Genomic DNA, 17,820 nt, shown 5'->3' with positions numbered 1-17,820 from the left:
CATTTTCATAGACAATTCATTGTTTATATTTTCAGAGTGACATTGAATAGTTTAGATTATTCAACACGTCATTATGAAATATAAACAATGTTTGCCCTAACAAGCTCATTAAACACGTTTAATATGTAAATTTGTAAGTTGTAACACGTGAACATGAGTGGGTTGAAATCTCTTTAGAGTGTTTTTGTAAAATATAAAGGGTTAGTGGATTAGAATTTGAATCCTAAACATTCCTCGTGGTTAAAGTTTTAAACATTGTTTGTAGATTAAATAATATCTGATTATTGCCTTACCAAAATCAAACATAAACAATTAACTAAGTTTAAAATTCAATATTTCCTAAAAGTTCAAAAAATATATATATTAAAAAACTAATACTATATACAAATTATAAGCATATAGGGTGAAGTCTTGTATAATCTATTTTTAAAAAATAAATTTTTTTATATGAGTCTTAATTTTTTTCAAACGGCCGGTACGAGACTTTCATATTTTAAACTTATAAAAATAATTTTTCTATTAATATTAAAATGAGTTATACTATATATAGTTACTTTTGCGTCAACTAATATAATTAACAAAAATAGTTATTTAATATTAAAAAAATTACATATCTAATTATGTCAGTGTAATACATAAAAAATACATAAAAGTGACTATATATAAACTTTTTATTTAATATAATCAATTGATAGTTTTTAACCAGAGAAAAAAAAAAAGAATATGAGATTTATTTCTCACAAATAATAGTTTGGACTTTTGAGACATATTTGAGAATAAGAAAATTCAAAACTAAAACTGATAAAATCCAAACTAAACTAACTCCAACTAAAAAAAACAAAAAAAGTGTGGAATGAAGTTATTGTCAACAGCAAAATATCTGCCTAATTTATTTATATTTTATTCTCTTAGAAATCAATCCAAACCAAAAAAATGTTGAAAATTCAGGGAGACGAGGTCTACATTTCTTGGAGCAGCCCTTAGTTTCGCAGCCACGACGTGCAGTTTATATGGGTGGGGGGGACCGTGACGCATCTTCTATTGGACGGTACTGATGGGCCCACTCGTTTTACAGGATCCAATCGGCAATACCTTTATGGATTAATTAAATACAGATATTATAGTTAAAAAAAAACATTAAAATAAGTGATTTTGTTGGTTGAAAAGATTATTATTTTAATCGCACGGGGTGCTGTATTTGGTAGGTTGGGTTTAATTATATTCTAAACTTGGTGGGTCCACCTAATTATGTGGAAAACAATAGATTATATTATATTATATTATATTATTGGGGTGTGGAAAGTAAATGTTGAATCTAAGGTACATCATCATCCTTGTCTTTGTCTTATTAGGTGCCGAGTCTTTTAGTAAAAATATTTGATAAATTTGTCTACTTTTTGGGATTGGGTATGGACTTTTTAAAACATTACATATATAAATATATTTAATTATATTATATAGTTCATAGGTAGGACTTGGAAAGTTCAATGCGATGGACAATGTTGTTCTCCTTTGTGGAAGCATTAATTCATGTTTGAATTAATTCTGGTATTCTTTGTGAGACTGAGGTAGGAAAATTTCAAACTCATGTGAATTGGTTCAGAGGTGCATTTATGATTCTACTCTTTTTTTATTTTTTATTTTTAACTTTTTTATTGAATTAAATTTAAATGGGAAAACTCCTATCAATTTTGGGATTGAGAGTTTTTATTTGAGGTTGAGATTCCGATAAGTTTTGAGAAAAACTCCAAACCAAATTTAGAAGAGCTGTTTGAAGAATTGGTATTTATTTTTTCATGCATGAACATAGCCAAACGATATTCATGCATATCATACAGGTTTTATTGTGCTCCGAATTTGTTTTTCTTAGCTATAATGTTTATCGGAATCTCGTCCAAAATTATGATTTAATTGATTGAAACCCAAGCATATTAGGTAATTCATTATTAAATAATATTATAAATAGTCATAAAATGTATAAATATCGTACAGTTATTTAAAAAAATAAAATTTATTATTAAAAAATTAATATTTTTTATGTAAATTTTATATTTATTTCTTTTTTTTAAAATTAATTACATAACATTTATACACCCACGATGCAGTTATACATTCTCTCTATTGATGGTCGAGATTGAATGGAATATTTTGGACTCTTCTCTTGCTTGGCTTGACCAGGAATAATAGCACGTCTGTTTTTTTGTTTTTGGGGGGGGGGGGGGGGGGGGGGCGCTTGGCTTTTCTACACTCTTCTCCCTTATCATCAAAAATTGACAAGCCATACTAATCCCAAACTTTGGTTTTGGGTCAATCGACTGTGAATCTGTGATTAAATTATTTCTAATAATGTTATTTTTTTATCTTAATTTTTTTATTATTTACCGATGCCTCGTATTTTATGTCATTTATTTATCAACTACTTAAGTCGAAAATAATTAAAATATATTATCTAATAAATAAATATGATTGAAAATAATAAAATTAAAAATAAGACTAATATTTTATATCATATATAATAATAAAAACTTATAATTTTTACTCACATAATAATATGTGCTGATGTATGTTTAAAATTATTAAATTTAAAATTAAAATTAAAGAAAAACTAATAAAATGAATATTTTATGTTCATTTAAGTTCACTTCTTCCATTTGTATTAAACATCGGACTGTCTTAATCCTCTCCGTTAGGCGTGACAATGCCACAATGGGCTGCTGGCCCACAACAAACGATGTGATGGTCTTATCCACAAAAATGATGATGAAAGTTGAAACGTTCGTAAGTTTCACCTCAAAGACTTTTTCTAGCACCCGAGAAACCCAATAAAAAAATTAAAAAAGAAAAGAAAAGAAAGGAAAATGAAAGTACATGTGATATTTGAATGTTTAGAACCATATAGGCTGTTAATTTGTGGACATTAATGATCACTATATATACCGACCCACTCAAGAAAAGGAAAAATACAAAAGACTTTGCTATCTATGTCGCACTTAAATCACTAAATGGTCGTACACGTTCAAAGAAAAATGGTATGGTATCCATCAATTTGGAGCGATGATGGGGGAGGGAATTTGGCAAAAAGTGGTTCCAAGATTAATGTTGTTGGTTTCTAACAGGGACATGCAATTGGTTTGAATATGTGCAATTCACTGTATTCTATTATGGTTCACATCAAACATGTGTTTTCTTAAGATAAAATGACATCATTTGAGAGTCAAGATATCATGCTTTTACACGAGATCCCTTGATTCGTATTCTCTCAACAAATCATTTTAGTTGAAATTTTGTTTTCAAAATGCAACTATAATTGTGTTCTTTGAATATGATTTACACCGGAAAAATTTAAATACAAAAATATTCTCTCAAATTTGTAGATCAAGTGAGAGATATAGATATAATATTTACGGATTATTGCATTTATTACTCATTTAATATTGTTTGAACTATTTATATGGACAATAATAAATCAGATAAATGATATTTATAGTCTTAAAGTCTACAATTTTTACTGTTTTTTTTAAAAGTAAATAAATATAAGATACACATAAAAATTTATTTTTTTAATAATAGACACTATATTAGTAAATATAGGATACACATAAAAATTTATTTTTTTAATAATAGACACTATATTTTTTCAAAGAAATACGTGAAGATTTCTGTATACTTTAAAACTATATATCACATTAACGTAATAAATAGTGTATGACCTACTTTTTATGTTTATATCTTTTTTGAGTTTTGCTACACAGAAGCCTATACACCACATTTTTTAAAAAAAATTTAAAATTTTGAGTTTATTTTTTTAAAATTAATCGAATTCTTATGCTTGTTATTCATATATTAAATATTTAGTAAGGGAAAAAAAAAAGTTGTGTATGGTGTGTGTTTATCTTTCTTACTCTGGGTTCAAAGTTCGAGTAAAAGTTGTGAAGTGGGGGGTGTCGTTAATCCAATTAAAAGGACAAGAATTCTATTGACAAAGACTGGTTCTGTTATGGGTTCAAAATTCGAAAGGATGAGGTGGGTGGTTACTAGAGATGAGAAGAGATGGGTTTGTTTTTGGTGTGGCATTCATTTCCCACACTCTTTACGGCCTCATGTTCTGTTGCCCCACTTTGTCGCTCAAAAATAGGCTTTTTCCTTCATGGACCACAAAACCACTTCGAAACACACTTTCCAGGACCACACAGCCACTTACCTCTCTGCTATTGCCTTGCATCTTGCAAGTAAACACCCTCCACCCCCACTCACTAAAAAGAATCCAAAAAAGAAAAAGACCTTGCATTGTAAATTTCCTCCTGTTGGAATGTGTAATTCTATGGTCTTGAGGATTTCTAACTTCATCCCAATTTAACCCTGATTGGAAACTTTGTATCATCTTCAAAGACCTACCTCAGTAGAGATCAGAAATTCAGAAGCACGGCACAATACTTCAAAAATATGTGCTTAAGGTTGTGTTGGTCATCCTAATCTGTTTACCATGTTGGACACAATGACAAAATAAAGGTGCTGAACGTTGGATGAAATGAAGTTAAATGTTACTTGAGGTGTGTAAAATGATGCACTCTCTTTTGGAGGAAGTTCACCTAGGCTAGCTGTAAGTGTTTTTGGGAACATCCATCAGAATAAGGAAAGGGGACCCAACTCTCCCACAGGCCAATGTAGGTGAGATGATGGATCAGGAAAAAAGGCATCAAAGGAAGGACTTATGATAAGGTGAAGCATGGCTGTGATGGTTGTGTTTTGATTGCAATTCTTCTGTTGTGATGTCACCCCTATATTTACTTTCTCTCTATCTGTCTCTCTATTTTTCTCTTTCTCTTTATATTTTCAGTAAATTCTGATAGCGACCAATTAATACTTAAGGAAACTGAGAATTCATGTACACACACAGTTATAGATGGGGGAGGTATATATTTCCCATTGACAGGATGCGTAAGTTCTGAAAGTGACCATTTAAAGTATACTTTTTAAGGAAACTGAGAATTCATGCACACAAATACCATAAATTGGGGCATATTTCCCATTTACATGATTTGATGGTACGCACACAAATTGTCACAGAGAAAGAGAACTTTAGACAGAAATCTTAGGTCATTTTGTCAAAACAAGGCAGACACTGGGAATTGGCATCGTGGCATGAAGGTAGAGGACCCGTAGGAATAATATTCATAAAATGCGACTGTCAAAGGCAGTGAAGATAACTTGATACCAAGGCAATAAGGGAATAAAGTTTGGCTGGAAATTGTCCTATTACTATTTATTCCTGATGGCTATTTAGCAATGAAAGTATGCGAGGAAGATTGACGACCTTTGAGGAATTTCTTGGACGATTTCGTGTATCCATAACAGTGAGGAATTTTTGAATCTTTTTATGTCGACTCGATCATTTTAATTTAACAAAATCCAATCATTCTGAAGGTAGACGCTAACATGAAATAATGAACTTGAATTGCTTTGATGTTGACGCAGCAAAGTTTTAACAAAACCGGTGTCCTGATGCATGGCTTGAAACGGTAATTTAAACCTGAAGAGAAGCTTCATCCTGCATGCTTTATCTCAAAACCTTGAGGGTTTTAGACTAGGGTAAAAGTTCCTCACGAAGACCTTATTCAAGCAGCCATGATTCCAAGAGTTTAAAATTTCTGTTAGGCATTACTTCACCTTGCATCCGTTCCCAATTAATCAAAAAATTCACCAAAGCAATGTTCAACATGAGTCGCATTGATTTTTGCACGGGTTCCTGATACTTTGGGTTTGGAACAATTAGATCACCTAACAATCAATTTCTTTTACGTGTAAAAAGTGGCGACTCATTTCATGATTAAGTACTAAAGGAAACTCCTGACATGCACAAAAAATAAGGAAAGCGTTTCAGACATGGATATACAAACCAATACACAGACTTAGGTTATACATTTGTCAGAAACACACAGAAAGAAAGACTTCATTTTAAGGTGGAAGGCGGGGTTGAAGAGTTGAGGAAGAAAGCCAATGCACGATTCATGCAGCTGCCAAATAAAAAAATTGGCAATTTTGTCTACTTTGAGCAGCTTTCCTTAATCTACAATGATTTGCTATGAGGTTATCGAATCAATAAAGACGGACCAAAAAATGTCATGCAGTCCCAATGACACGGACATTATATGGAGGTCCACAACAGAAAATTGGCTCATCAGGGGAATCAGTCCGTGCTCGAGCCCTGAGGATGTCATTAGCGTCATCTATCAATGCAGCAGCTACCACTGTATATTCACCTGGGACAAGAAAATACAAAGAGAAAGAATGCCTGCTTTCTTGAAGAGGAGGAATTTCCATGGTGATCCCACTCAGAACACCTACAACAAATTTAGAAAAAATAATAATAATAACACACTAGTCAAGAGATCTTTGATAATGGAAATATACAAAGCGATTTGTCTTGCATCTTGTAAGTTACACTTCAAGATTCTCATAAAACCAAATTAGCACATACTTTTTCAAAATTAAAATATAGGCAGGATCCTAAGTAGATTCGTGAAACCAAAACACTAGAAATAGATGCATTATGAAAGAAACTCACCAGCCCATAAGACAGTTGCCTTGGCACCTTCTATACAATTTTCTCCTGCTACATCTCTGCATGTGATACTCAGTCGCATTTTAATCATATCCTTGGTGTTATTACGAACCAGAACTTCCATAGGAGTCATGTCATGCGCCAGCACAGAACCTTTAAAAGCAGAAGAGAGCACTGACTCTTTAGGAGAATCGAGTTTTGCAGGATCAAGACTGCTTCTAACAAGCCTGAAGCCAAATGTCAAAGGATCTGGCAGAAGCACATCCATTACAGATGTTTGGAGTGCTGCTTGTATAGCATCCTTGATATTTAATTCTCCAGAGCTATTCCGCCCTGAATTCCACCTAACCTTTATTTTAGATATGAGATTCTTGATAGAAGCATTCAGTTCAGCCTTATTATTTTTTTCTGAAAAACTAGAATTTCTGCCACCGGCAGGCCCATCTGCCTGAATATCCTTCATAAAGAAGGAATCATCAAGAATTGGTAGTTTAAAATGCTCTAATGGTATTAGCACCCTTGCAGAGCAATCCCTATCAATTCTTGATTTAGGATAACCATATTCAGCAGAACCCTGGTCCCCGGAAAGGGTATCCTCATTGCTAGAATTTTCCAACTGGACAGAAACACTTATGTCAAACACAACATCAGTCGGATTAGACAACTCCAGTTCAAGAAAACGAAGTCCCCAACTTCCTCTAAAAGGATCGATTTTCACCAATCTCTCCATTTTACCTTCAGAACCAATAGCTCCTTCATTAGAGATATTATCCACACGGACAGGCTTAGGAAGGTCTTCACCAACATGTGCGGGAATTTCCATTGAAAGTAAGCGGGCCTTCACAAAGGACAAACCCTGCAAGACACAAATATGCAAGGGAACAACCAGTCGTCTACCAGGAGGCACAACAGACCCACTTGTTGGAGGATCTCCAGAATTTGACAGTGGCCCTAAGAAGCAAAATGAAAAGAAAATTACCATCAGAAAGTACAATTTTCAAACATTTATGCAGCTCACTTACACAAATGGTATTTGCAGGGAGCACATGCAATGGTTACAATGTTACCAAAAAAAACAAAAATTCAAAAGAAACCAATTATTCTGCCTCCTTTCCTTAGCTAGGAAAATATATGAAAACCCACATTTTGAAGATGTTCAAAAGGCAAAGCACACCAATAGAAGACTTCCATATCTGGATAGGAGCTAGTGATTCATTTTCAAATTCCAAAAACGTGTCAATTGTTCCTCCACAACAAAACACAAAGCATGAAATTTTGTGGGGATTTCAACAGTTGAAGAATGAGCACAATAATGTAACCTAATGAATTAGCTAACAATGCATGAAATTTTGTGGAGATTTCTAGAGTTGAAGAATGAATACATTAATGTAATTTAATGTATCAGCTAACAAAAGCCTGGCCAAAATCTTGCACTAGATCAAGTTAACTGGACTTCAGAAGACTGAAAACAATTCACCAAACTGAATCAATCAGCATATTTTTGTGCAGCTCAACAATTTAAATGTTATCTGAGGAGTTATTTTTATACGTTCACTATAGATGTTTCGCCTACCAGCTTAACACATACAAACCGCCAAAGCCTAGCACATGCCTGCCCTAGATTATTGTGTTTTAGTACAGGTGGCATGATAGCTGGGACAGTGAGACAACTTAGCGCTGGAGAGCCAAAACCTTTTTTTTTTTATATATAGGAAAAATAAATTTTATTCATGTACATAAAGGAATAGGCAAAGCCTTTTTATTTTTAAATAAAGTTTCATAAAGTTACCTGCATAATGGATCAATAATGTGGGACTATTTCCATCTCTCGATTGCCTCATCGTGCTACCCGAGGCACTCTTGCCGGTTGCAGCATCAGAGTCCACAAAGGCAAGCTGCCAGGCTTTTAAGGTCACGGGTATAGTCACTTCTGCACCAGGATTCAAAGGGAGGGAAGCCTTTAAGGTTTCATATGCTGCTGAGATTACTGAGTCTTGGTTTTTCCCCGATAGTGAAATATGTGCCTGCTCAACTGGAACTGTACCTGCATTGGCTAGATTAATCCATACATCACGGATTTCACCTTCGTATAATATAATTGCACCATCACCACCAACAACATGTGACACTAGCAATGGCAGCGGTGGTACAACAGAAATATTTGGAACAAATACATTTCTCAACTTCGCAGACCCACAGCATCGAAAAGGGTCAGAAAGCACGAGTCCTTGTGTTGCTCCAAGCAACAGATTGTCAACATCCCTAAACAGGTGTTCAGTGATAACACCAAAACAATGAACTATGCACCCAGGGATTGTCACTGTACCCACCGAAGTTGGGATTCCTGATAAGGTGATCACCTTAGATGAATTAGGTGGAAGATTCGCACTAACTGGGAAAGCATCAAAGTTTTCTGAATGCACAGAGAGATAGATGCTATCAACCCTCAAGTCAAAGCCACATGGATTAGCTAACTCCACCAAGACTTGGACGGGTTCTCCTACCACCCAGATCAGCTCCTGCTTGCTGCTATTATTTGACTCTCCTTTGCTGAATGGTGTATAAATAAAAGGCCCAGAAGGAGCAGATCCAGCCCACCAATCTTCTCTTGCCGGATTGCGTTTTACAATGTCCATTTGTAAGGGATGGAGAGGAAAAGAATACAACCTGCAATCCATTCAAATTAACATATCATTATCTATGTCATTCCGCATATGAACTAAAATAAAAAAGTGGACATACTCTCATTGATTTGCTCTGATCAATCATATGACTGATCAAGATGACTATTATCAATGAAAAAGTTCTTCACGGGTGGGAAAGCATTCGTATGTTTTCAAAACCAAAAGCGAGTACCAAACTAATGGAAATTTATTGGAATTCAAATACATGTGCTAAATCGGCTTAAAACAGAACATAACCAAACTTACAAAAAAAAAATCTCTTTTTTAAAGCAATTCAAACACAGACTAGTTTTGGTTATATTTCAAATAATATGCAGCAAAAAGTATCATCAAGATAACAAGATGGGTGAAGATAATTAGATTTCAAGACGCACTATTTATGTGCACAAAGACTCCACATTGCAAGGACTAAGACTCAGTAAAGTATTTTCTCATTATCAAGCTTCACTGGGAAAATATAATCAACTTTTGATCACCTTATGAAAGGTAAGGCAGGATCAGCACAGCGAGTTCCTGATGGAAGCCTATCTGCTGAATTTGAAAGTGCACTAGCAAGGCCATTTTGCCCAGCAGGTGTAATTAAAGGGTAGTAAGATCTTAGTAGGCGTGACGCTGCACTCCATGCAGCAAGAGGATCTCCTGCACGAACTGCAGAGATCAGAATCTCTCTTAGCACAACCATCTGGAGAGTACTCCATTGAGACTCGAATAGGGATACTACTGACTGATGATGCACTTTTCCACCATCAGCATGACTCGATCCAATTTGCTTCTGTATAGAAACAAAAGAAGAATACGAAAAAAATTATCTTAGGTATAGCAATGCAGAGTTTTTTTTTTCAATGGAACATAAATTTACGAGAAGAAAAGAAAAGGCTGAAACCATACTTCTAACTTCATTTTTTTTACAAGAAAGATTTTATTAATATAAAAATAGGCATAACCCAATTACCCAGGTAGTATATGAGAGAGTGCACCTAGTTAAACCCTACTTCTAACTTCCTAGAAAACAAAACTAACACAAGCATATTATTAAACAAGACAAGCCACTAAGCAAGTTAGCACATTCTTCCATGGCCCAATTTTAAGCTCCTTACTATAACTGAAACAAATTTAAACCACTGAGTCATTGTATGTAAACTAAGTGAGACACACCCTCTGAGCCAGATTATCAGATTACACAGCATGTGGTGAAAAATTCATCAGAACCTTTCATCTATGTTTGTTTAACTTGGTACTCCTAACTAAAGCAGCCCCACCCATAACAGAACCAACATAAGCTCATATAAGAAACATATGGTTCGGAGTTATTTAAAAAAAGGGTCTTCCATAAATCAATGTCAATAACAGGGAATCCCCAAGCAAGGTCGGTATTATCATAACATTTGTTTCAAAAGGTGAAAAAAAATGTCATTTTGTTACTACTCACTTCAAGAGTAAATATTCAAAAAGAGGTTCACTTTCACCAGCAAGTCATTAGTATTTGTTATTCACAGAGTAGATTATTTCTCATAGTTTTGTGCTGAAAAAAAGAAGACTTATATAGCCCTTCATCAGCACAGAGGACTTCCCAGAGATGGTCCAAGGATTATCCATCCTCTCCTCAATTTGGGGCCTCAGTTATTTTAGGAAGGCCTCACGGAGATCAGAAAAATTTGAATGATTCTACAAAGTATAGATGATTGCATTTCATACATCTATCTGATAACCCGAGCTTTTTTCACTCTTTAACATCAACGATTTGAGGTCACACAAAAAGAGTTTCATCGCTAGAAGTCTTGGCTCAATTGATGACTTGTAGGCATTACCAGGAGATCCATCTTCAGGCAGAAATATACTTGGTTAGGTGACAGAACTCAATCAAGATAACAAACCAATGTGGGCCAGTACTACGAGACAATTAAAATCATGGATGCTTTACTACCAACATAAAAAAGACAAACTGGTTTCTAAAATTCATGAGTTGTGCCAACAGTCGAGATAAGATGCTCTCTCAATTCCCTAAATTTGATGAGATTTATAGTTTAGTATTTGTAAACTCACATCAGGCGGAGAATTTTCAGAGATGGATGCTCTACTTTGAACACGATATGCCTTTGTTGTCAGTGCCAAAACTTGCATTGCACTCATAGCAGCCACTCTATTTTCTTGTTGCAGATACAACTGAGCAACCTGCCTTGAAAAGAAGGCAGCTTTTCGCTGATAACCGAGAGTGCCATACAAACGGGCTATTTCAATGAATAATACGAGCCTATCACTGGCATCAATCAATGATTTTGCACCATCAGCAGCATTGGTCAACAACTCCACCACCTCCCTAGCTAGCTCTTTTCTGTAAAAAGTAAAAGAAGAAGAGAGGAAAGATGAAGAAATTAGTTCAAGAAGAAGATCTTATACTACAAGTAAAGGTTAATAACTTCACCTGCAAAGAAACCTTGCCAATTTCAGTGTAGCCTCAAGTTCAAAACTTAGGGGTGAAACTCTGCACAAAAAACATTTGAGTTAAAAATAATACCGATAGTAATAGAAACTTTCAAGCGGTTTCTGTGATAAGAAGCTCAAGTTTCTCTTACCGAAGCAGAAGAATGTATCGAGCATATCCATTTTACAACCATATGTATTTCATTTTTTTATCGGTAACATGTATTTGACAATCATCATAGCCATCTTAATCGACAAAGAAAAAAGATAGAGCCAAAAATGTTTTTATTGATAATCAGAATAGGCAAGAGCCCAAGAGCAAATTTGAGCCAAAAAATAAAGAGGCTAACAGGATAAAAGGTCCTATTGCCACTTCTCTTATGAGGAGAGCAAGAACTATATATCAACTTGTTTGCACAATACAGTATCCCATACCATCGTTGGAAGACCAAGCCCAGAAACATGTTGTTCCTCTCAGAGTTTTAACAAAAATATAAAATATACTTGTTATCAATACAGAGAGGTCTACTAGCAGCAGCTTGGGAAAGCCAAAACGGGACAGCACAAAGAAATCAGTTTTCTGAAGTCCTAGCCTGGGGATATCCTTCTTGTTTGCCAAAACGGCAAACTTATTTGACAGCTGTGTAGACTACCAAAACCAGAAAGCAACACACCCCTTGTACCGTGGCTAAAATCAGTATATCATATCATCCTGACCACGTTTCTCTTCTAGGCTAGAAGTAGACCTATATATGCTGTCATGAATGCCAGAATTATAAATAGGATTTTTCCTGAGTGTCTTCTTGCTAGCCTGTGTATAAACCATTTTACACTCACCCCCTTGAGAGTAATTTGTAGAATGCAATCAGAACCTTGATGAAATATAATTTTTTTATCGGTAAATACGAATTTCATTAAAAAAAGGCAAAGCCAAGTACACGAGACATATACAATAACACTACCTATGCATGGGTGTCTAAAGATACAAGGAAATCATGTACACTGGTGCCGTCTATTACAATCTACCAATGGAATAAAGTTTGAAGAAAAAAAGTTCTAAGCACGTCCATTGTCTATTCACAATCCTCAAAGCTGCAACCATTCCTCTCCATCCATATGCATCACCATAGACAAATTGAAATCATTTTCCACATAGCTGCAATTTGAGAATTACCCCAGAGGCCTTGCCAGCTGGCCAAAAATTCAACAACCCTTCTTGGCATCACCCAAAGGAGCCCCACTCTGGCAAAGATATCATTCCACAAACTCATAGCCATGTCACAATGCAATAATAGGTGATCTACAGACGCCCCCACTTTTCTTGCACATATAACACCAATCCAACACAATGAGTCGATATTTCCTTAGTTTATCTATTCGGGATATTTTCAAATCATATTAGATTGAAGGTGGGAAATGGGAAGAGGATACTTTTCTGGCATGACTTGTGGTGTGGGGATTCTTCACTTAAGCTGGATTTTCCCTCTCTTTTCAGAATTGCAAGGGATTAAAATGCAGCTGTAGGAAATTCTTTTTGTTGCATTGACAATAATATTCAGTGGAATGTCATCTTTATCAGGGATGTTAATGACTGGAAAATGGATGATGTTAAGGCTTTTCGGGAAAGACTTTACAGTTCAAAGTTGATGCAAGGTAGGGAGGACAGCATGCTGTGGTCCTGTGGATTCCTGCAGGAAATTCTAAGTTCTCAGTCTCCTCTTTTACAGAATATTAACCAGTCACAAGAGCTGTGAATTTCCATGGAAAAACATATAGAAAGTGAAAGTTCCTTCCAAGGTTGCTTTTTTTCTGTTGGGTGGTATCCTTGGGCAAAGTGTTGACAACTGAAAATCTTAGAAGGAGAGGTATGTTACTGATTGGTGTGTTATGTGCAAGAAGGATGGGGAATCTGTTAATCACCTCTTTCTTCATTGTGAAGTGACCAAGTTCTTATGGAAGGAGGTTTTGAATCAAGATGGTTTACTTTGGGTGATGCCCAATGAAGTAGAGGATTTATTGGCAGGATGGAAGAGATTGAAGGGTAGCAAAAATGTTGTTCACGTTTGGAAGATGATTCCTTCTTGTCTTGTGTGGTGCCTATGGCTTGAAAGGAATGAGAGATGCTTCGAATACAAAGAATGTTCATTGGAAGAACTTAGGGATTTTTTCTTTAGTACTTTGAGTTTGTGGGCTAAAACTTTTGTAATGGAAGATAATTTCCAGAATTTGTTTTAGTTTTCCTTTTGTTTTTTAACCCCTAGGAATTGGCTCAAGTGATAAAGGCCTTGGGCTTGGGGAATGCTCCCTCCAAGTCTAAGGTTCAAATTCCCTTGAGTGCAAACAATCTCTATGGGCCATTGAACTAAGGGATTTTCCCTTTGAATTACCCGAGGTGCACTTGCAGAAAACTCCTTGCCGAGGGCCTGCGCACCCCCAAGATTAGTCGAAATACTGTTCCTAGACACTTGGTGCCAATCAAAAAAGTTTTCCTTTCATTTTTGGAAAGTAGTACGTATTTCCTTTGTATACGTCCTGTGTACTTGGGCTTATGCCTATTTCTTGAGAATAAAACCTTTTATTACTTATCAAAATAAATAAATTATATTTCATTAAAATAGATAGAGTTTTGGGGGTGTAATTCTATTTCATTAACTATCTATTTTATAAGAACTCTGATTATCATTGAAACCAGATCTGAGGGTGTTGTTGAACATAGTATACACCACATCACCGTTACTGTATAGAACCTAGCAAATTAGGGTGTACAGTCTACTTAAACTTCACCAGTTCAAATTTGATTGCAGACAACTTAATCTTATTTCTTTTTTTTTTTGTGAGCGACACAAAAGCTTGGCAAATAAAAGGAACAACGCAAAGGCAAGACATACAGAATCTATCAAAAGGGAAATCTGCCATACAAATAGATGTAATAAATGAAAGAGTTTGTAAGTGATCAATGCAAAACACTGAAGTAATGTTTTGAGGAGAATTGTAGTCCTGGACTTGTTCCCAAAAAGAAGGGTGCATTACCAAAAAAAAAAAATGAAATAAGCATCAACTACCTCTGAGCATTGTCTTGTATAAAGGATTTCCTGTAATGCAAAATGGCACTATTGTACTGATATCTAACTACATCCTCCAAACTGGGATCCTTTAGGCCCATGCGATCTATCTGTTAAAAGGAAAAAATACATAAATAAAGAAATAACTCTAAAGAAACAATTGATACGTGGACCAAGGGCATAGAAGTGCACAAGTTCTGCAAGCAAGGATCTAATACCAATCAAGAGAGAACCTTAGTAAAACTCAAGAAATCAGATATTTGACATTTATAATGACTGTTCACAGCATTCTGGACAGCTAAAAAGTTTATTCTGACTAAACATAAGGATGCTCAAGAACTACTGAACTGCATCAAACTGTTTTGTCGGGATAAGAGTGGACAGTGTCTGTTGATGAATTGATGCTGTTCAAAACTATACCCGAAAATTGATGACAACCAAATTTATTATGCAGTGTTGTAGCCCTAAAGGTTGCTGAAAGCCATCAAGCAATTCTCAAAGATTCCCAACACATTCACAACACAATAACCAGCTTCCAACTATCGTTATCACCAAAATCGGAATTTATAACCAGATTGAGCCAATCCATGAAATTTTGGCTTTTCAAAATTTCCATGCAAGAATTACCTCTGTGACACTTTTCCAGAAAAGTGAAAGTCGCCACCCATACTACCAACATGATGTTATACGGTCTCAGTGGATTAGAACACATCTCAATGACCATACAATATCAGAGTTTATTAAGATCTATGCATAAAGATAAATAAATTTATGTGCTCTATGAGAAATCCTTTTTTTCTTAAGAGAGATCAATGTCTTTATGAAAAATCTGTACATTAGACATATCCAAACAATTGTTTTGAGTTCTTTGCGGTGTAAAAGATCTTGGAATAGAGCTCTTTCTGTACAATTAGATACTTAGTTCAGTAATGAAAAGGGATTATCCGTAATAACGACTGAATCCTATTGTTAGTTTTCAGTATAGGCGTCAGATGTAAATGATTATTATCATGGCGTCTGGTCATGTTCGACATGCCATACACAAAAAGGGAGAAAATCACCAGATACGAACTAATTATTCATTAGAAGGAAAGTGGAAGATGAAAAAATACATATAATATATTTTTTGCTAAAAAATCATACCAGTAACGCACAAACGCTACCCTCCAATGCCCCGGCATACCAAAAGTAATCACCAGTCAACCTTGCAAGTTCTAGGGCAGTAGAATAGTGGGCATTGGCATCTACAGGTGATCCTGCCAACAAACAATAGTCACCTATTGTCTTTTGTGCCCGGGCGAGCCTTCGCTTTTTGGCCTTGATAACCTGCATTTGTCAAAAATACAAAATTAGTTGCAACATCAAGAAAATTTCAGGATCTCACAATTTATTGTAGCTTCGAGAACATCTAACTATTCAAATTCCTATAGGACACCTAAACATAAACCTCCTCTGAGCTGAGAGTGGCTTGAGAATCTAATGGCGTCTTCAGTATAGTTCCAGCAGATTCAGCCTTAAGAACCCATTTTTCAAATTCCATCAACAATGAGGCAGCAATGTCTTGCATCATCGTCTGCAAGTGGAACTCTTGAGTTTGAAGATCGGCAGGAGGAAACAACCTCAAGTTACCACCCTTTTTGCCGCCATCCTCCAGCTGAAAGGAGACATAAACTTAGCATTGCTCACACGATTTTGATTGACTTCGCCAACTTAATATAAAATCAAACAAGAACAAAAACAAAACTTTGATTGCTTATTTTCCCAATTACGCTGCCACGAGAACTGCAAAAGCACACGCACCTGCGAATCGCCGGGGCAAAAAGCGAAGCAGCTGTGGACGAGTGCGGAGGAGTAAGCCTTGCAAGCGGAGTTGAAAAGGTCGATGACGGAGTCGAGATCGGGGGAGGAAGGGCAGTGACAGACTCCGATGACGGCGAGGATCTTGCGGTTGGACTGGAAGTCCTCCCAAGGGCTGGGTGGTGACCCACCGAGAACGAACTTCAACCGGAGGCTACCGGAATCCCACGGCTGGTGGGCAAAGGGGGACTTCTGGTGTTCCGTGTAGAAAGAGCTAATCGCCGAGAGCGGGATGGTCTGGTGGCGGAGCAGCATCGACCAGTACTCCCGCAGCAGATTCGGCGGGACCGTTCCAATCGGCAGGACCGCAATTCGGATCATGCAGGAGGTCTCGATGCTGACGTCCGGCTCCATTTCCAGATCAGAGACAACGGGGGTTTAGTTGTGGGAATGGGTGTATCAGATCGAGACCATTCGGATCGACGACATTCCAGAGTGTCACTTAACAGAGAGAGAGAGAGGGAGAGGGGTGCGCTATTTACAAAGCAGTTAGCAAAGGGGAACTGGAGAGGCCTGCTTGAGGTGAGATTCTGATCAACTCACCTGCCGGGTAGGGCTGTAAACAAGGGCGGTAATACGGTTAACTCAATGCAAATACGATATGAAATTTTTGGATTTAATTTTAACGTTTCAGGTTAAAACAAATTAATTTATTAAAAATACGATTTATAAATGCATCAATTTATTTAATACGAAATTAATCTATTTTAACTCGTTTAAAAATTATTTTAAATATTAAAATTTTTTTGTTATTAAATTGTAATATTAATTTTTCAATATGTTTATATTTTTATTTTTTATTTTTGATATTATAATTTTATACTTATGCTTGTATTTTTTATTATATAGTTTGTAATATTGATTTTATTATACGTTAAAATTTGAAAAATATTTTTTAAGATATTGTAGTCATTAATAAATAGAGATTTTAACTTTTATATAAAATTATATTAATCATGTCAAATAACTTATATATTTTTAGTTTAACCTATTTATATAAAATAAACAAATTTAAATGAGTCTTATTGTATTAACATACTTATAATTAATTATTAAACGGGTCAAGACGGATGACATGACATGACTAGTTATCTAAATAAGTTAGATTAGGATTTAAAAGTTTGACAAGCTTAACTTAACAAATTAGATTTTGGTTGACCTATATAATCAAATATTCATAACTTAATACGACCTGAAAACACGATTTTCTATTCCTAAATATAAACAATTTGAT

At 35.4% G+C, this 17,820-nt stretch overlaps 1 protein-coding gene across 1 annotated transcript; it reads right to left on the bottom strand.

Moving 5' to 3' along the window:
* Positions 1-5,864: 5,864 nt before the first annotated feature.
* Positions 5,865-17,145, bottom strand: LOC122318479 (trafficking protein particle complex II-specific subunit 120 homolog). The gene is made up of 10 exons (XM_043135858.1): positions 16,530-17,145; positions 16,177-16,383; positions 15,873-16,055; positions 14,730-14,839; positions 11,669-11,728; positions 11,290-11,578; positions 9,723-10,018; positions 8,352-9,229; positions 6,566-7,513; positions 5,865-6,341 (listed from the first exon to the last, which is right to left on the bottom strand). The coding sequence occupies exons 1-10, from the start codon at positions 16,938-16,940 to the stop codon at positions 6,121-6,123; spliced, it is 3,603 nt and encodes a 1,200-aa protein (XP_042991792.1). The 5' UTR covers positions 16,941-17,145; the 3' UTR covers positions 5,865-6,120.
* Positions 17,146-17,820: the final 675 nt, after the last annotated feature.

This window comes from Carya illinoinensis, chromosome 8 (assembly GCF_018687715.1).
Source record: "Carya illinoinensis cultivar Pawnee chromosome 8, C.illinoinensisPawnee_v1, whole genome shotgun sequence".
NCBI lineage: Eukaryota > Viridiplantae > Streptophyta > Magnoliopsida > Fagales > Juglandaceae > Carya > Carya illinoinensis.
This window is presented reverse-complemented; position numbering and strand designations above follow the sequence as displayed.

What these genes read in the sequence shown, in the direction of transcription:
- LOC122318479 (XM_043135858.1), bottom strand. Translation starts at nt 16,940, where the DNA reads ATGGAGCCGGACGTCAGCATCGAGACCTCCTGCATGATCCGAATTGCG. An exon ending in GTAGCGTTTGTGCGTTACTG is followed by an intron (nt 14,840 to 15,872) that starts GTATGATTTTTT and finishes TCCTTTTAACAG; the next exon opens with ATAGATCGCATGGGCCTAAA. An exon ending in TTGGCAAGGTTTCTTTGCAG is followed by an intron (nt 11,579 to 11,668) that starts GTGAAGTTATTA and finishes TACTTTTTACAG; the next exon opens with AAAAGAGCTAGCTAGGGAGG.